Source organism: Odocoileus virginianus, chromosome 34 (genome assembly GCF_023699985.2).
Source record: "Odocoileus virginianus isolate 20LAN1187 ecotype Illinois chromosome 34, Ovbor_1.2, whole genome shotgun sequence".
Lineage (NCBI taxonomy): Eukaryota > Metazoa > Chordata > Mammalia > Artiodactyla > Cervidae > Odocoileus > Odocoileus virginianus.
In genome coordinates this window covers 31,167,839-31,190,430 of record NC_069707.1, presented here as the reverse complement: position 1 = coordinate 31,190,430, position 22,592 = coordinate 31,167,839, and the positions used below count along the sequence as shown (strand labels likewise).

General features: G+C 39.2%; 2 protein-coding genes and 1 pseudogene across 2 annotated transcripts; all 3 read right to left on the bottom strand.

Annotated features, from left to right (window-relative positions):
• Positions 1 to 1,766: 1,766 nt before the first annotated feature.
• On the bottom strand, positions 1,767 to 2,861 carry LOC110131612 (trace amine-associated receptor 7a-like). Its single transcript, XM_020884370.2, has one exon. The coding sequence runs from the start codon at positions 2,796 to 2,798 to the stop codon at positions 1,767 to 1,769; it is 1,032 nt and encodes a 343-aa protein (XP_020740029.2). The 5' UTR covers positions 2,799 to 2,861.
• A 6,788-nt stretch (positions 2,862 to 9,649) lies between these two features.
• LOC110131611 (trace amine-associated receptor 6-like) lies at positions 9,650 to 10,684 on the bottom strand (annotated as a pseudogene).
• A 3,380-nt stretch (positions 10,685 to 14,064) lies between these two features.
• TAAR5 (trace amine associated receptor 5) lies at positions 14,065 to 15,421 on the bottom strand. The gene has a single exon (XM_020884383.2). It carries the CDS (start codon positions 15,419 to 15,421, stop codon positions 14,408 to 14,410), a length of 1,014 nt encoding a protein of 337 aa, XP_020740042.2. The 3' UTR covers positions 14,065 to 14,407.
• Between the last annotated feature and the right edge of the window lie 7,171 nt (positions 15,422 to 22,592).

Sequence of the window (22,592 nt, the reverse complement as noted above, 5' to 3'; positions counted from 1 at the left end):
AATTACTATATTGAGACCAAAGGAATCAAAATAAATTCATTACATTTTGTTTTAGAACTGAAAAATTGTGTATAAACTGATACCATGCAGGCTTGGGTGCCTTTAATTATCTGTAAAATCAGATAGAAACAGTATGCTCAGTCACTAAGTCGGGTCCGACCCTTTGTGACCCCATGGACTGCAGCCCGCCAGGGTCCTCTGTCCATGGTATTTCCTAGGCAAGAATACTGGAGTGGGTTGCCATCTCCTTCTCCAGAAACAGTATAATTAGAAATAATACCACTGCAATGTTGTAAAGTAATTAGCCTCCAACTAATAAAAATAAATGGAAAAAAAAAGAGAAAAAAAATTCACTGTTTAATATTAAAAAAAAAAAGAAATAATACGCTATTTCTAGAAATGCTTACCAATTCAAAGTATTTGTGTAATGGTAGTCAGAAATAATGTGTTAATAGGTAATGTTGATTTACATCAAACTAGAAAATTTTAAAATATAGCAAGAATACTTTGATGTATATTCTCTCCTGCCCCAAAGATATCATAATTTGATTTTAAAATCTTAAAGTCTAATTGACACACAGAACCCTCCAGTCTTAGTATCAAGAATAATTCTCTGAAATAATTGGCTTGATTAATCCACTGTTAATTGCAGAACTAATTCATTTCCTTTTTTTTTTTTTTTGCCTTAGAACTGAGTTTGTGGGTCATAAGAAAATGCATTTCACAGCCTCTGTCTTGGCTTCATTCTATGCCCTTCACTTCAGTTTTCTTTCTTCTTTTGAGCACACTTTTAAGTTATGCTTTCAAGTGTATCCTCAAAATCCACTATAAATTACTTTTAGAACACTATACAACTAAATGAATATGGAATAAATTAATCTGAAAATAAAGTAACATAATGAATGACAGTCTTAAAACCCTGCTTTAAACATCTGCTAACTGGTTCTAAACTCTAATATAATTTTATGAGCAGACTTACTAATAAGGAAGAAGCTCACTGAATAAATAAGTGTTATGATGCAAATTATCTTTCCCATTGGACATAACTGAATTGATATTATAGTTAACAGAGTGATCACTTGATTGATATTACCTGACTCTGAAACCACAACGTGGGAATCACAGATCTCACCACCTAACAGAGCAGACCCACTGCTTTGACCTCCCTAAGCAAGGAGGCACCACGTCACTAAGTGGTTGTGTTTACATTTTAATAGAAAAATAATACAAAGGAAGAAGCAAAAGATTTAGGCAGAGATTGAACTAATATAAGGTAACTGAAAGAAGGATTTATATTAACAAATATATATTAGGTCCTTCCTTGTATTCTCCTAAATTTGGTCATGACTACTAGGAGGGAGAGGTTATTAACCAGAGAAATACCATGAATTCCAGAAAGAGCCAAGACCCAAGATCACCCAAGATCACCCAAGATCACCCAAGATCACCTAAGATCACCCAAGATCACCCAAGATCACCTAAGATCACCCAAGATCACCTAAGATCACCCTAGTGTTCCAACAGCAGAGTGGGTATTGCCATCCAGGCATTTCTGGCTCCAAAGCTGTGTTGTCCCCATTACAAATAGGTTTTGATGTTATATTTATCAAAGAATTACGAACTTGAATTTAAGCATTTGAGTCAGGGTTGAACTACAATTTAGTTATTTTATATTACAAAAATTTCACTTTCACTATTAACTTTTTTCTCCTCATTATCTGACCAATGTGAGTCTATTTTCAGTTCTCCCAAACTAAGAACAGAACCTACTCAGAAAACAAATTTATTGTTGAGGAATTCTCTCGTAAGACTTTGCCTGTGACGATGAGGTTGATGGCTTTTCGAAACCAGGGATAAAAGAAAGCATAAACCAAGGGGTTCATAGCTGAGTTATAATAAGCAATCCAAACCAGTATTTCATAAACATACGTGGGAGTGATGAAACCTAGGAAGGCGTCAATGATGGAGTCCAGGAAGTAAGGCAGCCAGGAGATCAGAAACGCTAGCACTGCGACGCCCAGCGTTCTTGCGGCCTTCCTCTCCCTCCTGGCCACTCTGTCTTGGTAGCTGTCTGAGCATCGCCCAGTCTTATTGCTCAGACTCTCAATTTGTCTAGCCTGGTGTTTAGCAATGAGGAAAATCTTGGAGTACAGAACTACCATCACAAGGGTGGGAATGAAAAATAATAGAAAATTCACCAATACCCAACTTTGATTCACTGCAATTTGACAGCCTCCCACACAAGTGAGAGCACTTACTAGATCCTCCAGCCCAGTTGCATTTGTTCCTGTGCCAAGAAGGGAAAAAGTGTAAATAATGGGAAAGAGCCAGGAGAAGGCAATACACATGCCAGAAACAGATACAGTGAACTTTGTTGGATAGACCAGGGGGTCAGAGACAGCAATGTACCTGTCCAGAGAGATAAAACACAAGTGGTAGATGGAAGCATAACAGAATGACCCATTGAAACAAGAGTGGAGTTGACAGTAACTCTCCCCAAAGTACCAGCAGCTCTCCACCGACCTCACTGTGCTGAAGGGCATCACAGTCACTCCCACCAAGAAGTCCGCACAGGCCAGAGAGGCGATCAAGAAGTTGGTAGGAGAATGCAGCTGCTTGAAGTGGAGAATTGCAATCATCACCAGGAGATTTCCAAATACAGCCAGCACAGCTCCAAAGATGAACACGGTGTAGAGGATGAGGCGGGGACCCGGTGAGTAGGGGGTTTTCACACAGGATCTGTTCAGGTGCTCGTAGCAGAGCGGCACAGCCGCAGCAGAAGGAGACGCACTGCTCATGATTCTCTGATATGGTCCCTGGAAACCTGTCACCCTCTGTGGCCCAGGATGTCATTCCAGTTTTCAAAGTCCTTTTAAAAAAAAGAGAAATACAATATGTTAGTAATTGCCAGCACATTCTGTCTCTGTATCTTTGCAAGTGCCCGCCTTTATTTTCTTGTTTAATAAATATATTTATTTACTTGCTGTGAAGCGTCTTGGTTGCATCATGTGGGACCTTTTGTCGCAGTGCATGGACTCTCTGGCTGTGGCCTGAGGACTCAGCACTTGCAGTGCATGGGTTTAGTTGCCTTGCAGCATGTGGGATCTTAGTTCTCCCACGAGGGATCCAACCCCTATCTCCTGCAATGCGAGGCAGATTCATAACCACTAGAACACTAGCGAAGTCCCCAAAATCCTTATTTTCATGTTTAGAAAGTGATTCATATCATCTTGTAAAATAATTTACTTCCAAATGCATAAACAGCTAACTTTCATCATTAAATTATTTAAGTTAAAAAAATGTATTCCTTTGCATTACCTGGTACTTTATGTCTGAGAAGCGCTGGTCTTCAAGAAGCTGTTACATGATGCTTGTTCAAATGCTACTTTTTACAGGACTCTTTTCCTAATTTATCAGAGCAAGGATAATGCCCCAAACACTCTATCCCCTTAGGAAAGGAGCCAAATGATTCCAATACCCAAAGCACTTAAGAAGGTATCCCCACAGTGAAAGGTGTAGAAAGAAAGGAAATTTTAAATCATGATTGTGTTTATGCTAAAAATAATTTTATGCCCTACTAATTTCCTGATGACATTTGACCTTTTTCATGAAATGGGAATGGGAATAGTCTCCTTAAAAACTCACTCAAGATTTGAAAGCCATATTGTTTATTCTTACTAATTATGGGTGACTCAATTTTCATTTTATAAGGACTACTTGTTGTTGATTCCTGTTTGTCACTAGAAGTCTTTCAAAAACGTTCTTAAGTCTTACAGTTCTAGTTTTTATAAAGAGATTAAATACAGAATTATATTAAAATCTAGACTGTTTCAGGTTTAGTTTTAATAACTCTGATTTGGAAAACTGAGTGTGGAGAATCCAAAATGTTTCCTCATAGAAATGCATGAAGGAAGAGTAAGTACACCTAAAAAGCAGTTCCTGCTAAGATTTCTATCTTGGAGAGGGAGGGATTTTGTTGTTTCTAAATGGGAACTGTTAGGAATATATTAAAGAAAGAATATGAAAAATGTATTTTTGGAATGTGAATATTCCTATATTATACTCTGAATTTTACCATTGACAAATTCTCCTCTTAGAGCTCTAGAACAGGACTCAGCTTAGACTTGAAAAAAATTTTTTTCTGATGAGTGACTTCTAGTCATTTTACAAAATCAGCTTTCTGAATCTGAGGTACATTTTATATTTGAAACTTTCACACTTTTAAAGTGAACAGGTTGTGGAATTATGGTAACTGTATCCACCCATGTAGCCACCCCTGCAATCAAGGTATAGAATAGACTGTTTCCAACGCCCCAGTTCATTGTCCGTGCAATATCCATCCATTTATTGGGTATATTAGGAATGCATTCCCAATTATTTGCTAAGGAGAGATCTATTGTAGGAACATACCACAACTGTTTCATTCATATATATTTTGATGTTCATTTGGACTCTTGCTCACTTTAAGGCTGTTATTAGGTGTTGCTGAGAACACTCATTTATAATTATTTGCATACACATGTGTTTCATTTCTTTCAGGTAAATTGCTGGCCCTAATGGGAAATATATGTTTAACTGTACAAGAAAATACAAACTATCTTCTAGAGTAATTGTAGCATTTTATACTCCCCCCAGCAATCGATGAGTGTTCTTCAAGTCTTCTTCAACATTTGCTATTGACATGTTTTTAAATTTAACCATTCTAGATGGTGTATAGTCACATCTCATGTTTTTAATTTAATGAATGATGGTATTGAGAACCTGTTCATGTTATTATTGGCTACTAATGTATCCACTTTTGGTGACGTGTCCATTAAAAATTTTGCCTTGTTTTACTTGAGTTCTAAGATTTCTTATTATTGAGTTTACTGGGTACAAGTTTGTCGGGGTCCAGCCTCAGCAGGATCCAGGGGAACCCTCAGGATGAACGGCATTGGCGAGAGAGAGACACAGTGAGACAAAGCTCTGGCGCTGAGTCTGAAGTTTATTTTTGCACTGCCCCTTTATGCCCTTAACAACATCTTTTTTGGGGGAAGTGCATATTGCTTACACACAGGTCATCTCAAAACATTGCAGCAACTTGACCTTCAACAGAAACAGGATGTCATCCACATATTTCTCATTTACAAGAGTCTTCTTTATCATTTGGCCTTCAACCCTGCTAACATTTTATGGCTTGCACCTGGTGTGACTTAAGAAATGTCTGTTTTTCTTGGAATTAATCTATTTTCTTTCTAATAGGCATCATCTCCATGGGAACTAGATAGGATTACATTTTTACAGAACAGAAATGCGAAGGACTGCAAAAACAGCAGATATAGCACAAAACATTCTCTTAGTCTAAAAGTTAACTACCTGCAAGAAGTCACCAGCTAACCTCTATCTAAAGTATTTTCTACTAGGCACATTTGTGACTATTATTTGTGGAGCTTTTCTCACGCCGCGGAGGGCCCTATGCTTAATAGTTTCTTTTGTTAGCGTACTGTGCTTAGGATGTTTAGAACAATCATGAGCATTTTTTGCAATGAGAGCACACATTTATCAAACAAGCCAGAATGCCAGCAAAAGGGTTTGAATTGAAGCATCTCCTTCATCCCTGGCCCCTTCATAGGGTACCAGCATATAGGAGATTTATTAATTAGGGTTTTAAGTTGGTCTTTAATCAGTGAAAGAAGAGCAGGAGAGCTTTCGGCAGGCAACACAAGAATCTGCAGCAGGGCGAACAAGAACAACAGCAGAAAAGGAGGGAGGATACAGGGTGGGATAGAGGCTGGGGCCAATCTGGAGGGTCCCTTGTATCCTGAAACGGCCTTGCATGTCAGGTATTTTCCTCATGACCTCGTCATGGGTGGGATCTCCCATAAGGGCTCCCGGCACAAGTTCTTTTGGCATTTATCTTTTGAATATTTGACTTTTCAGTTTCCTGAGAGTGTCTTTTAAAGATTAGAAGCTTTTATTTTTAATGAAGTCCCACTTACTATTTTTTTAATTCTAGTTTTTTTTTCCTTGTCTAAGAAAATTGTCTAACACAGTCACAACTATTTTCTTCTATGCTTCTTCTAGAATCTTTATAATTTTATTGCTAGTGTTTTATGACTTACATTATATTAATTTTAAATATGTTATGAGGAGGAGTCTGAGATTTATTGGGAGAATGAGTAGGAGTATAACGATATTCATTAATTCCAGCAGCATTTCTTGAAATGACTATCTTTCTCCAGTGAATGATGTTTGTTTGTGTCAAAAATCAATCAACCATATGTGTGTGGATTTATTTCTGGATTCTCTTCTATTCTGTTGATCTCTATTTCTATATTGAGGTCAATACACTTTTGTCTTGACTGAAACTTTACCTTGAATCTTAAAGCCAAGTTGTGTAAACCTGTTACTTTTTTGTCCTTTCCAAAATTGTTTTGGCCATCTTATGTCTTTAGTTTTTATAAAACTTTTAAAACCACCTTGTCAAAAAAGCAAACAAAAAAAAAAAAAAAAAAAACCCTAAAAAAACAAAACCAAAAAAACTCCAGCAGTGTTCAGTGTTATAAAATTGAGTCTTTAAACCAATTACGAAGAGGGGCACTGGAATATTTGACTGGGACAGTAAATTTTCTCATTTCCCCATTTAATTACATCATGTATGATTTTCTGACTCATTGGAAAAGACCCTGATGCTGGAAAAGATTGAGGGCAGGAGGAGAGGGGGTGACCGAGGATGAGATGGTTGGATGGCATCACTGACTCCATGGGTCATGGGTTTGAGCGAACTCCAGGAGATGGTGAAGGACAGGGAAGCCTGGTGTGCTGTGGTCCATGGGGTTGCAAAGAGTTGGACATGATTTAGTGACCGAACAACAGCAACCACAACAATGATTTATGAATTTAGATGCTTTGCAAATAGCTGCAAAGCATCTAAACTTTAAATTGCTATGGTTTCCTCACATTGAAGGATTGTACATCTTAATAATATTGAGCCTACCTAGCCAAATGCATGTTTTGTCTTTCCATGGTTAGGAAGCCAAAAGGGGAAAAAAACAAAACTAAAAGTATTATTTTAGCAAAATAAAAAAAAAAAAAGAAAGAAAGAACAGAGAAACAAAATATAAGGAGCACAGCTAGAAACAAGTATCAAGAGAACAGAATCAGGTCAAATACGGAAAAACATTTACCCAAATTAGCATCTGTAGACACCTGTAATCAAGTGCCTACAGAAGTAAGGGCTCTGGGTGGCCAAAGGTTCTTGCTGCTTTAAACATTTTGGTAAAAATGAGCAGTTTCTTGTGTTGATTAGTTTCTTTTAACTGCTCTGAAGAACTTGGTGGGGGCCGGGGTGGGGGGGGGGGGGGGATGAGCTTAAAGGCTTTAAAGTGCCGGCTCAACATTCCTATAAGAGACCTGAAAGCTTTGATGAAAGCTCTGAAAGAACTCTTCATATCCTAGAGTCACAGAACTGAGTTTCTGAAAACCAAACTCCAAGCTGAAATCTGCAGGGCCCCAAATTACAAGGCAAACAGAATTCTCAAATTTCTAGAGCCTCTTTCACTGAAAGTCTGGCATTGATTAGCAAGGAAAGGGATTCTCGAAATTAGGATGGTGACATGAAGGCAGGTCCTAATGAAACTGGTTACTTCCAGCCTCTAATTTCGCCAAGTCTTCTCTGGCAGAAGCAGCAGCCGTCCCCTCACTGCCTGACACATTCAGTCTTCCTTTGTCTGAAGGAGCAGTGGGGTCCTCCTCCGAGGTAGTTGCCGTAACAACGCACCTGGGCCCTCCTCAGGGCGACCCCTCACACCTGTCCTCATCTCCTCCCCATCATCAGGACCCAGTCCTAGCAGGACCCAACGGGAACAGTACGAAGTGAGACTCGTGAAGGCATGCAACTCCAAACAGGATTCTGCCCATCTATATTGACAGAAACCCAAGGAATATATATGAGAATGGATCTCAAGTGTGTGATATCAGTGTGGAAGTTGAGTAAAGCAGAATCAGGCTTAGTGTATTAATAAAGAGCCACCATGCAGCACATGATCTTTAGTGAAGGAAGAGTAGAAGAATCTTAAAGACATGCTCATGGTCAGTCATGTCCAACTCTTTGCAATCCCATGGACTATAGCCTGCCAGGCTCCTCTGTCCATGGGATTTTCCAGACAAGAATACTGGAGGGGATTGCCATTTCCTTCTCTGGGGGATCTTCCCAATCCAGGGGTGAAAATCATGTCTCTTGAGTCTTCTGCTTTGGCAGGTGGATTCTTTACCACTGAGCCACCTCGGAAGCTTTAAAGACATGCTGCAAAACAATATTAAACTACTTTAATACAGTAAGATATAATAATTCTTGAGATGTTTTAATCACTTTAAGAGGTAGTCCCTAAAATATTGGGCTTCCCAGGTGGCTCAGTGATAAAGAATCTGCCTGCCAAGGAGGGGGGTGTGAGTTTGATCCCTGGTTCAGCAAGATCCCCTAGAGAAGGAAATGGCAACTCACTCCAGTATTCTTGCCTGGAAAATTCCACTGATAGAGGAGTCAGTCAGGCTATAGTCTATGGGGTCGCAAAAGAGTTGGACACAACTTAGAGATTAAACAACAACAACCCTAAAATGTACCAACACTGTTACATTTTATTTTCATTACGTAAGAAAAATATATACTAGGAATATGCACACAAAATGTATTTCTATTAAATGAAAAGAAGCAAACATCTTTTGAGATCAACACATACACACTGCTCTATTTTAAATGGATAACCAATAAGAACATATATAGTGTATGGAACTATAGTTATACATACAAGAACATGTATAGTGCAGGGAACTCTGCTCAATGTTATATGGCAGCCTGGATGGGAGGGAACTTCAGGGGTGAATGAATACATGTATATGTGTGACTAAGTCACTTTGCCGTGAACCTGAAACTATCACAACATTGTTAACTGGCTGTACTGGAGTACAATATTAAAAAGAAGTTAAAAAGCAAACAGTGGACAAACTTTGGATAGTGTTTATAGAAAAAAATTGCCCTGTCATAACTGGAAGGTAAAATAACACACTTGATGGGATGAGAAAAATAGTCATAAAAAGATAATCTCTCTCGTGGAAATAGCACCACCTGTTCATGGCTATTCCCACATTTACAGAAATCCCCAAATGATATAAGTCCAACCCTGAGTCTGAAATGGCTTATGCATATGACTCAGGGACCAAGAGGTCCCTGACTTGACTCAAGGACCAAAAGACCTTTCCCCAAAAATACAAGCCTCTGAAAATGAGAACGAAGTTAACTGAGTTCAGAAAAAAAGACAGGGAACACAAGACTTTCATGGGACATGGAACTAAGAAACTTTTGAAAATGAAGGAAAGGTCAGCCTGAAAGAGAGGCCCAGAAAAGGAAAACCATTAACAATGAAGCAAGGAAGCGTGCAGATTTGAGGAAACGAGAAAACATCAACTTGTGTCAAATATTTTTATTGAATATATTTCTGTTAAATGATTAAAAATGTTCACTCATCAGAAAAGTAAGAGCATGAAGGTGATGCTGCTGAAATTGAGGTATCGTTTCTCCTCCCCAGCTGAATGGAACACTTTTACACAATGTATTGTATGCCACGGTTACTGAGAAATTCCAAATAAATCATTAAATTCCTCGGTTTGAAAATTAGCTCTCTTTAGAAAATAAGGTAATGGTTGATGAGCTGTCTGTTAACACTTGGCCTGTTATGATAACTTTTATTGCTTTCCTAAACCAAGAGTAAAATAAAGCATGAATCAAAGGATTTAGAGCAGAATTATAAAACCAAACCAGCAAAATATCTCATAAACATATGAAGGCATTATAAACCCCCCAAGAAAATCAATAAATGAATCAATCATATAAACCATGAGATCAAAAATGCTATCACCAAAAATGCTATACTTAGAGTTTTAGCAGCTTTTCTCTCTCTCTTAGTCACTCTGGTTTTGTACATGCCTGATAATCCTTCTACTTTGTTAGGAATATGTTCAATCTTTATAGCCTGTTGTCTAGCCACAAGAAATATATTACTTTGCAGAATTATCATAACAAAAGTAGGTACAAAAATAATAGAAAGTCTATCAAAATCCAAAATTGATTTATAACAAGCTGACAAGGTCCAGTGCAGCTGAGGGCACTTACTAATTCCTCCATCCCGTCCTCATGAACACCTGTGAGGAACACAGCCCCGCTTTACACAAGGGCAGGATCCAGGAGATGCTGATGCAGACCCCTGACGCAGACACCGTGAACTCGGTGGGATAGACCGGAGGGTCAGTAACAGCAATGGACCTGTCGATGGAGACGAAGGACAAGCGGAAGAGAGAAGAGTAACAAAGTGCCACAGCATAACACGTGTGAAAAGTGCAGAGAGTTCACCCAAAGTACCAGCAGCTCTCCACGGACTGACCATGCTGAAGGGCATCACAGTCACTCCCACTAGAAAGTCTGCACGGGCCAGAGAGGTGATGAGAAAACTGGTTGGTGAGTGCAGCTGCTTGAAATGAAGGATGGCAGTCATCACCAGGAGGTTTCCAAACACGGCCAGCACAGCCCAAAGCCAAACACCATGTACAGAATCACCCAGGATGTGGGTGAGTAGGGGGTTTTCACACAGGATCCATTCAGGTGCTCATAACAGAGCGGCACAGCTGCAGGGGTGGATGAACTGCTATTCATGATGCTGCTGTTAACAGCATGTAAACATCTGGAGATATTCTGCCCTTTCCAATTACATAAAATAGAGCAGTTTTCTATCTCTTTAACTAAATATCCATGTTACAGTTATCAGATATTATCATAATGCCCTGTCATATATCTATTTTAAGCTCAGAACATATAAAATAATAATATATGCAAGTTAAGTTCTCAATAAATACCACTATTAATAATTACTATTTTATTTTTATTCTTTAGAATATAGTTGAAAACAACTTTCCATATCCAATAAGAATTTAAGCGAATCTGTGGCAAATTTGCTTTCGCCACAATACATTTCTTGCATTGTAATTTATGAAAAAAAATTTTTACCTGGACTGGATATTGGATTTATTCCTTATTGTCAAAGTTAGTGAGACATATGTGACTTGTTATTTATTAGTTACCTTCACTACCCCCACCCCTACAAGAACGTCTGAGGAGTTAGTGACAAAAACCCCCAGGAAACAGCCAGAGCCCATATCAAAATATCTACGGTGGAGTCCCTGTATTGCAAGGTGTGAACAGAGAGAAGAAACTTATATTTAATAATCTCCAGTGAAAACGTATTGTTTGATGTAGAATGGCCTCACAGCAGGGGTGACAGAAAAATGAAAATGAGAAGGTATCTCACTTGTATACAAAGATGCAAATATCCTAAACAGAATGCTTGTAAACCAAACATATCAACATATAAAAAGATGATGAATTTGATTCAATCAATGCTAAGAATGGAAATTGTTTTAACATTAGGAAATCAATTAATATAATTCACCATATTATCAAACTAGGATTTTGTGATTATTTGATTAAATGCAACAATAGCAGGCATTTTTTCCCCCCACTCTTTTTCTCGCATAATTGCATCAGCATTCCAGGATGCTAAGCTTATGACCTGGTTTCCATGTGAGTACATTGGGATTGTCTTTGTATGTTCTATCTGGTAGAGACAGACATTTCTCATAATGGGAAAAAAGATGTCCACAGTACCCTCAGCCTGAATAACAATAATCCACTCAAGATCTGTGAGTCTGGTGACCCTCTGTATGTGCTTCAGACCATTCATGTGTGGCTCATGATGTAGCATGCTGCTTAGGCTTGTTTAGATTTCAGAGCTAATGTACCATAATCGGTTTTCCCTCTATCTGTGGGAAAAGGTTCCACTTTAAAGAAATTACAGACTTATCAGGGAGTCTAGTTCTGCTTTTGAAATCCCTTCCTTTTTAGTGTCTTCAGCCAGGACTCCAAGATTTTAGTTATGTCAGAGTACTTGGTCAGTTTTCTGTTTTCTTATCTTCCTTCTTCCATCTCTCCTTCTCTCCTAGTCTCTTGCTAATTACCCCATGTCTGTCTGGAGATGTGGAAATATTCTGAAGTTCTTCTTCAAATTCTCTCATCACAGTCACATACTTCCTGAACTGAATATAACTTCAGAAAGCCTACTGTACATCTTCACACCAGTTTTCTTAGAATTTGAGTCACAGCCCTTAGTTTATAACTTTTATTCAGTAGGCATACAGATGTGTGCATCCTAAAACATGATGGATATTCCAGACACACCCACAAGTATCTTCTGTGACTCACAGAGAATGGATTAAGGTGTGCAAGACATGTTACTTTAATGCAGCCATCGTTATAATGGTGGCAAGCAGCAAACAGTATATATAAGTGGTTTGGTTTACATGTATTAAGTCATAAAATGGTTATGTGCAAAAAAAAATGAAGTCAGAAGTTTTATTATCCTTATTTTATAATCCTAATGGATTGGGAATGGGTATGGATATATTCTAGGAAGGGAAGAGGAAAATGTGTTTTTAAAAATAATGACTGACGTACTTTGCAAATTATATTTATTGCTACATCTAAGATACAGTGTTCCAAGCTCCTTAAAGTTTCAAAACTATAGTACTAAGATAATTTGAATTTGTAATTCACTTGTAATTTATCTCATAATGCTTGAGCTAAATGTAAAAGAAAAAATAATTACTTCCAAAGACATACTAAGTGTTAAAAAATACATTGAATAAGGCAGTGTGTACACGAACACTGCTATAGTTTAAATGGATAACCAACAAAAATGTATCATATAGCACATGGAACTCTGCTCAGTGTTATTTGCCAGCCTGGATGGGAAGGGGATTTGGGGAGAATGGATACATGTGTGTGTATGGCTGAGTCCCTTCATTGCTCACCTGACACTATCACAACATTGTTAACATGATGTTGTTAATACATTATTGTTAATATTGTTAATACAATGATCAGCTACACCCAATACAAAATGCTTTTGTTGTCAAAAAAAATTAAAAACATTAAAAATATATTGGAAAATATTTTTACAACAAATGTATTTTTTAATTATGAAAGAGTGGGATCAATAAAAGTTATTTTTCCATCAAAAATTAAAAGAAATAAATCCATTTTAGCTAACTTCATTGCCAAAATATGGCTTTTACTTCTTTATTTATTGATTGCTATGTCTCCGTCTGTATCTGCATCTGTATATCATCTATATATCTGTACTCCAGACACTTAAAATTAATTTACAAATAGTTTTCCAAGTAAGTAATTATTAATCTGAAAAAGTCACTAAGAAATATGGAATTAGACTGACTAGAGACCTGTAGGGAAAGATTTAGGAAGAAAACAGAAACAATATGCACATAAAAGGAACATCCTTCCTAATAATAGCTCCTGTAAAGAATGATACAATTCTGAGCAAGCATGTGGCATAAATAACTTATTTTTCTGAAGAAAATCCACATACCAGTGTCTCTGGAAAAATAGGTCTAACTTGTATGATTTTTTAAAAGGAGAAAATATTAAAATGATGAGATGTGGAACATCATTAATTTACAAACATGCCACATATTTTCATTTTTCAATTATTAAAGAAAAAAGAAAACATTCCTCCAAGAATATAATACATTTACTCAATGAGCATTGAAACAAACCTGACTTATCATTGACCTGTTTAGCAACTGGGTTCCAGAGAGACAGCATTTTTAAAAGGACCATTTTTAAAAAGAGACAGTCTGAACACTTGATCTGATTATGAAAAGTGATGCAAAATTAGGATGCAAACAATATTTCCCAAAGTTCAATTATACAAAGCTCAATTATTTGAACTTAAGGACATCTTAGATAGTGAAGAGTATAAACCCCTGATTTTTTTTGATGGGGAAACTGATGAGGGGAGGGGTAAGATATTTTCCTGTGCTGCCAGCTTACAGGACCAGGTCAGGAACCCAGAAAACTGCCCTCTGGGTTTCTTTCCCTCACCTCTGCATCTTAATTGTCTCAGGGAAGTAATAAATGAGGAGATTAATATTTGTACAGAGTTTTGAATTATCCAATAAACATTTAGAGGATGGCACTCTCTCCTTTCCCTACATTCTGTAGAAACATGGAAGGAGAGGAATGCTGTATCTCTTCCCAGAATAAGAGGTTTGTCTTTTTCCCCACTGCTCAAACCCTAGAAGCCTGCCCACAAACTTCCAACACGACACAGCCCACCCTCACAGTTCCACTCTTGCTTTTTGCAAAACCCTATCCCTGGATGGTTAGATGGCATCACCGACTCAATGAACATGAGTTTGAGCCAACTCTGGGAGCTAGTGAAGGACAGGGAGGCCTGGGGTGCTGCAGTTCATGGGGTCACAGAGTCAGACATGACTTAGTGACCGAAAACAAGCTTGCATTCAGTCAGTCTTGGTATAAGTCAACTGCGGGAGTCCGTGGTGAGAAGATCTCCCGACTCAGGAGAAGTTTCAGCGCCTTCCTGAACCACCGGTAGGAAAAGACGTAGATGATGGGGTTGCAGGCCGAGTTGAAGTAAGCAAGCCAGATAAACGTGTCGAAGACCAGCGGTGGCGTGATGAAGTTAAGGAGGCTGTCGACCATCGTGTCGACGGTGAAGGGGAGCCAGCACAAGAGGTACACACCCACGGCGATGCCCAGGGTCTTGGCAGCTTTCCTTTCACGCTTGGCAGCTCCAGCCAGGCTTTTGCTTAAGTTGTTGATCTGCTGAGCCTGTCTGGTTGCAACCACAAAGATCTTCACGTATAAGCTGATCATGATGAAGCAGGGGAAAAAGAACACAGGGAAGTTTAGCCAGCCCCAAAACTTATTGAACAGCAGCTGGCAACTGCCCACACAAGGCAACTCTGCCAGCCACGGGCGGAGCCCTCTCTCTGCCACGTCTGTGTAGAGCAAGAAGGCAGTGTAAGCTGCTGGCACCCCCCAGCCTGCCAGGATGTACCTGAGGGCCACCCTGACCGTGAACTTAGACGGATACAGCAGGGGCTCACAGATAGCACAGTGGCGGTCGATGGAAATGAAACAGAGATGGAAGATGGAGGTGAGGCAGAAGAGGGTGTCCAGGTAGGTGTGCAGGCGGCAGAGAGGGTCTCCGAAGAACCAGCAGCTCTCCACGGAGCGGACAGCACTGAGGGGCAGCACCAGCAGGCCCAGGAACATGTCGGCCAGGGCCAGCGAGAGCAGCAAGAGGTTGGTGGGAGTGTGAAGCGCTCTGAAGTAGGTCACAGCGAACACCACAAACAGATTTCCTAGGACCGTGATCAGCACGCCTGCCGCACAGGACAGGTAGATGGCCAGCCGGATGCCCAGGGGATGGACTGTCCTGGGGCAAGACCCATTCACCTGGTAACAGAACGTCTCGGGGCGCTCTTCAGCATCTTGGTTGAGGACCACACTCATTTATGGTTTCTGTTCTTCTCTTTCTGGGAAGGGTTGCCTGTCCCCAACAACAACAACAACAACAAAATTTATCTGATAAAGGACTAGAAAGTGAGATCTATAGGAAGAACTAGAGAAAGATTTGAATCAACTGTGCCTTGAAAATCAACTACAACATGGGACTCAAGGTCCCAGAAGAGCTACTTCTGTTAGCCCTGGTTTGTTTGACTAAGCACTCTTAAAAGTACTGGAGACCACATCCTTAAGGAAAGAGAAGAAGGATGCAAGTACATATTTCCTCAAAGAAAAAGCTAGTTATATCACAGTAAGTAAGTAAGTAAGTAGGTAAAGTCGCTTGGTCATGTCCGACTCTTTGCAACCTCACACCTACCAGGCTCCTCTGTCCATGGGATTTTCCAGGCAAGAGTATTGGAGTGGGTTGCCATTTACATCACAGTCGGGAGTATAAAATTATTGAGAGGTGTCTCTTCCATTTTGAAAACGTACCTGCTGTCAAATTTAAAGTGAGATATAAGTGATGAGGGGGAATTGGATGAAAATAATCAAAAAGATACAAGCTTCCAGTTATAAGATGGATAAGTACCCGGGATATAAAATACATGATAAATGTAATTAACACTGCTGTATGTTATACATGGAAATTGTTAGGAGAGCAAATCCTAAGAGTTCTCCTCACAAGGAAAAATTTTAAAATTATACAGTACTTCAACCTATACAGCACTGTAAGTCAATTATATATCAATAAAACTGGAGAAAAATCAAAATTATTTTTGAGTCTGAACCAGGGAAGAATTAATTCTTGTTAATAAATCATTACTTGGGGAGATGTAACTTCTAGCTCCACCTTCTAAGAATTAAATAAGCTGACAGTAAAATCAACTGAGTAAGCTGTTTTTAATTCATTTACTTATATTGAGGTATCATGACATATGGGACTTCCCTGGTTGCTCTGTCAGTAAAGAATCTGCCTGCAGTGCAGGAGACCCAGGTTCGATCCCCCTGGGTCAGGAAGATCCCCTGGAAAAGGAAATGACAAACCACTCCAGTATCTTTGCCTGAAAATCCCATGGACAGAGGAGCCTGGTGGGCTGCAGTCCATGGGGTCACAAAGAGCCGGGCACGATGGAGCGACTAACATGCACATAATGACATGTAACCTTAACTTGGTTTCAAGAACAACATAATGTTTTGATATTTATATATATTTATATTATGAAATGATCTGCACACTAAGTTTAGTTAGCATTCAACACTGCACAATTTTTCTTATGATGAAAACTTTTAAGATCTACTCTCTTAGCAACTTTCAAATATGCAGTACAGTAATATTAACTTCAGTCATCATCCCCATGACTTAATTATTTTATAAACAGATGTGTGCATGTTTTGACACCCTTCACCCATTCACTCAATTCCAGTCTCCGGCAGCTTCCAGTCTGTTCTCTGTATCTATGCGCTTCTTTTTTTAAACTCAACATATAAAAAGTGAGATCACACAGTACTTATTTTTCTCTGTCTGATTTATTTCACTTAGCGTAATGCCCTCAAGGTCCATCAATGTTGTCTCAGATTGCAAGATTGAATTTTTTATGACTAAAATATATTCCATTTAATTTATTATTTAAAGTGGAGGGTAATTGCTTACAATTTTGCGTTGGTTTCTGCTGTACACCACCACAAATCAGTCATAAGTATAACTTCCTCCCTCTTGAAACTCCCTTATGCCTACCCGCCTTCTTGCCCCTCTAGGTCATCACAGAATACCAGGCTGGGCTCCCTGCATTATACGGCAACTTCCCACTGGTTATGATAATGATATATGTCAATGATACTTTCTCAATTTGTCCCATCCTCACCATCCCCTGCTACATCCACAAGTCTGTTATCTCCATCTGTGTCTCCATCCCTTCTCTGCAAAGAATAAGCTTTTTGAATTACATGTCAACTCTCCTCAGGAAAAGAATTCAGCATACAAATAATTTAAATGAATAGAATTGCCCTATTTTAGTTTTGTGAGCTACACAATTTCTAAAGATAACACAATGTTTACACACCCTGGGGGAACTGTCACAAATAAAAAAACCATTTTATCTATCTAGTCTAGTTACTAGTCTGTGAAATTTTAAACAAAGTCTAATAAAATTGTATTCTGAGCTTTTAAGCTACTTACAGAAGAGTCAGAATCACTTCATGAAAAGGAGTTCTTCTTTTAGCAGGTGACATAAGGTACATAGCATTCACTTCCTTTAGCAAAGATGGCAGATGTACAAGCAGGTAATGATTTTATACTCCAAGTAGAAACTGCTCCTCTATTTTGGCATGTGAAACAAATTAGTACTGAAGGAGTACCCAGGGACCTAGTTTGCACAGTTCACACATCTCAGTAGTTTAAGGCTCCTTCTCAATATAGGATCATTTATCCTGCTAATTAATTAGAGATGAAATTTAAAGACACTGGATTTACATTTTATTTTGCTTAATTTTACTTTAAGTATGTTCCATATATCCCTTCTGCTTTAAGATTGTATATTTTTCTCCCAGCATGAGAAATAATTGAGAATAATTGATCATAAGCCCTTTGGTTTGTGACGCCTGCATGGGATTCATCATGGATTCTTTTTAAGCTCTCCGTTTTGTGCTGGTTAAAGAAATCACAGAAGGTGAAACAGTTCACCTGGAAATAACAAAGTTAGATTCTTGTTCTGCCACTTCCTAGGTCATCACTGATCGTCTTCCTCCCTTTGTTTCCCCATTAATAAGATGACCTACGATTAGACTCATATGTCTGTATATCACAGAGATAATATCAAGGAAAATAACATGTTCAATCACACTCTGCTTGTTCTGTTTCTTGGTACCAAACCTCCAGAGGATGGAATGTGTCTTTTCGGCCTCGGAGAAATCATTCCACAGTGCAAATTAAACTGATGTCACAAAAATGACAGAATTCTAAGGGGAACAATAGATTACATCTAGCAGCAGGGGTGTAGGACAAGGTGGGAAGTCCAAAAAGAAAGGAAGGAATTTGGCATGTACCTCCCCCTTCTCTGCAAAGTCAGGGACACACCCAGTGTTGACTGTCAGAAACTTGCCTTGTGCGTGGTTTTAAGGTGACGGACTAAGACAGAAAAGACAAGCACAAGAAGATACACAATTCATTTGTCTTGTGAACTGGAGGTTCAACTATTAACATCACATGAATACACTCACCTCTGAAACAATGCACATTAAAAAAAAATAAGCTTTTCCTAGTCAATACAGATTTAAGGACAAGTGTAGGCTATTTCCATGAAGTAGAGCCTATAATTTCTCCTGAACCGAGACCACAAAACAGACTGTTCAGGAATACTAGCTCCTAGTTTTACATCTTTTCTTCCATCTCCTTCTTCTAAACAAGTCACATCTGGTATCCCAAAGGCCATTCAAGAGTCCACATGGATTATTTTGACTAGAGTGTAATGAGAGACAGGAGTAGCTAAGACAGCTTATATGTAACCACTTCCTAGCTCAGCAATAATCCTGGAAAGGTGGTATTATATATAATATTTATCCTGAATTGTCTCTAATTTGCATCCTTTTATTCTTATATATATTAAAACCAAAGCATAATATGATGGGGAGGAAACAGTTAAAATCTAGTATTGGAAATTTCAATCTATTTCAATGCCTCCCCCTCACCTAAAGGGTGAAATTCACCCTTTATCAGGCATAGAAGTTCCTCCCAGTTCACTCCCAACATCTCTGCAGTTTCATGTCCCTATATCACGTGGCCAAACTCGTTCTCACACAAATATCTGGCTGCTTTTTTCTTTCGCTTGTTTTATTCCTTGTGATGAATTATGCTTTGCCAGCCTGAGAAATGTGTTTCCCAGAATCTCTTTATGTATATGATTCCACGTTAGAGGAACTTTGGGGAGATTTGGAAAGCAGAAATGAAGCTGCAGTCATTATTCTGCTGTTTTTCCCTGGCAGACACAGAGGATGAGATGTTTGGATGGCATCACTGGCTCAATGGACACAAGTCTGAGCAAACTTCGGGAGCTGGTGAAGGACAGGGAAGCCTGGCGTGCTGCAGTCCATGGGGTCACTAAGAGTTGGACACAACTTAGTGACTAAACAATAACAGTGGTGGACAGACAGAGGTAAGAGGTTCCAGCTTGGCCTCACTCCTATCTGCTGGCACTGCTGACCAGTGGTAGCCTCAGATATCCCACCAAATTCCTGGAAGGATGCACCGAGGCAGCAGTCAGCCGGAGACAACAGCTAACCATCAACTTCTCTATAAGCGCTGACTTTGCAGTCCTGTGTCTGATTGGTGGAGAAGGAAATGGCAGTCCACTCCAGTGTTCTTGCCTGGAGAATCCCAGGGACAGAGGAGCCTGGTGGGCTGCCCTTTATGGGGTCGCACAGAGTCGGACACGACTGAAGCAACTTAGCAGCAGCAGCAGTGATTGGAAGTGAGTTCTTTAATGAACCTGATGATACAATCCTTTGGCCTAAAACGCAGGCTGCTGCTCCTGCTGCTAAGTCACTTCAGTCGTGTCCAGCTCTTTGTGACCCTATGGACTGTAGCCCAGAAGGCTCCTCTGTCCATGAGATTCTCCAGGCAAGAATGCTGGAGTGGGTTGCCATTTCCTTCTCCAAAATGCAGGCCATCTTCTCTAAATCCCAAACCTGGCTAAATTTTCTTCCTCCACGCTGCCTTAGCTTCCTGCAGTAGAACTGAGTGGTTACGGATCACAAGCTTCTTAAGGCCAGGATTTGTTTTATTCATCTCGGATCCACACGCGCTCAGGGCAGCTCTTGGCACATAGTAGATGCCATTAAATGTTTAATGAACTGAGTGGTTTTTAACAAAGAGGACAAAGTGTCCATGGCAGTCACCATGCTCTTGAGAAAATGACTCCTCTGTTCATCCTAGATAATACCTAGATAGAAGATCTATTTTGGATTAGAAATAAGGGTGGGATGATTCATTTTTTATATGGACTGGCCTGGGAAGAGCATGTGGAGCTGTTTTGTGAAACAACTGAACTAACAACATTCATGGGACACCCTTTGAAAACTACAAAAGTCTTCCATTGAGGTAAGAAAAGACTGTGACTGCGGTAGAAGCTTCTACCTGCTCCTTCATTTCTTCTCTATTTAGCTCAGCTCCTAGTGGGAAAAAAAAAAAAAAAATGCTAGGTGGTATGCAAAAAGGACCACCCCATGGCCTCAGACCCCAGTTTCTTGATGTTAGGTAACACATTTTATGTGATCTTAATAAGAAAAGAACTATGTGCTGAATGAATGGCTCCCCATCCTATTCAGTCCCTCAGATTCAGCAAGCCAAACATCTGTGCTGAATCCCCAAAGAGGAAAAGAGGCTCATCATGGGAAGTGGATTATAAAGTGCTCCTGTCATCATAAAGTGGTCTATTGCCCATCAGTCCCTGGAAGGAGGTCTAACTTGGCCTGAAGTCTGAGGAACTATTCCTGTTCTTTTGATTTTCCAAAACAAGTGCCTTACCCTCCAAATACTGCCTTCAGGATTATGGGTGGAGAAAATCTCCTCCCGAATGACAACATTACTGCTCTCAGAACAGAATAAACTAATTCTCTATTAAGCATCTTAATGCCCAGTTTTGATTTCATGTACTGTACTGTGATAACAGTAATTTGCTGAAACATCTCAGTACTTAAATATGCTATATTCAAACTACTGAATTACAAGTACTAACTTTGGGAAGCTATGAATGTTCAGTGGAACACAGATCAAGAGGGTATTGAGGATTTCCAACTGAATAGAGATGTTGTTAAAGGTGTTTTAAAATAATGAGTAGTTTTCTCAGTAGATACACTGAAACAAGGATAGATTTTTTAAAAAAGCAAAAAGTTTCATGAAAGCGTTAGGATTTACCTATATGAATATCGGAAACTTTAGGATTAGCTGTACTGCATAGATGTGTGATGTCATTTTACCAGGTCAGAGAATGGTGGGGGGGGGGGGGGGTGCAGGATTGGTTAACCAAATAGTCTGATATCACTGTGAGAATTACTACAATCAAATACACACTTATTTGTAGCAAATACATACACGCTAAAAGTAACAAGTTTTCTTTTTGCAATTTGCCAGTGACTTTTGGTTATTGTTATGAAAAACAACCTTACTTTCTGCAAAAAAACACTAAGGTTGATGAATATGTTGCTCTAGCTACATGTGAACAGATTTTAAGTTTGTGACTATATTCCATTTGGGCTGGAAGAATGAGCCTACTAATGATTTACATTAAAAAAAAATCTCAGTCTGCTGTGGTTGATTCATGTTAATGTATGTTAAAAATCAACACAGTATGGTAAAGCAATTATCCTTCAATTAAAAATAAATAAATTTTAAACCCTCAACCTAATACATAGAATAGTGAACAATATTTCTGTACAACCACACCTTTCTATAAAGCACTTGTACTACTGAGGCATTAGGAAAAGAGAGACTTAATTTCTATCCTCAGGAAGTTCACTGTGTGAGCATGAAAATTGTAGTCTGAATGTTGCACGTGTTTCTGAGCTGGTCAGGCATTTTCCACTGTGTGCCTCTTCTGGCCTTGTCCTCAAGTTTCCCAGCACATATTGTACACATATGACCAAAGCCCATTAGAACATGTTTCAGATTCAGTTCAATTCCTTCTTTGCAAGTGGACTTTCCCCCATCTTCCTTGCCAAGAGAAGGAGCCCCCACTGTCCAATATCTTTTATCATTGTTTCTTTCTGTGAATTTGAGGAACTCCCTCCCATTGTCCTCAAAGTTTCTATGTTTTGGTTATCCAGTGAATGCATCCAGTGATTTTTACTGGAAAAGAACTATACCAATCACTGTGGGATACAAAGATGAATAATATAAAGAGTCTTGCACACAAGAAGCTCATAATCTACATGAGCAACCAACACATTTGTGCATACTTAACTCCAGTATTGGTGACTCAGATGGTGAAGAATCCACCTCCGGTGCAAGAGACCCAGGTTTGATCCCTGGGTCAAGAAGATCCCCTAGAGAAAGAAGAGGCTACCCTCTCCAGTACTCTTGCCTGGAAAACCCCATGGACAGAGATGCATGGCAAGCTACAGTCCATGGGGTCGCAAAGAGTTGGACGCAACTGAATGAATTAAAAAGCAGAGACATTATTTTGCC

Bases quoted from the DNA above. Each gene is read 5' to 3' on its own strand.
- LOC110131612 (XM_020884370.2), bottom strand. From the start codon at position 2,798: ATGAGCAGTGCGTCTCCTTCTGCTGCGGCTGTGCCGCTCTGCTACGAG.
- TAAR5 (XM_020884383.2), bottom strand. From the start codon at position 15,421: ATGAGTGTGGTCCTCAACCAAGATGCTGAAGAGCGCCCCGAGACGTTC.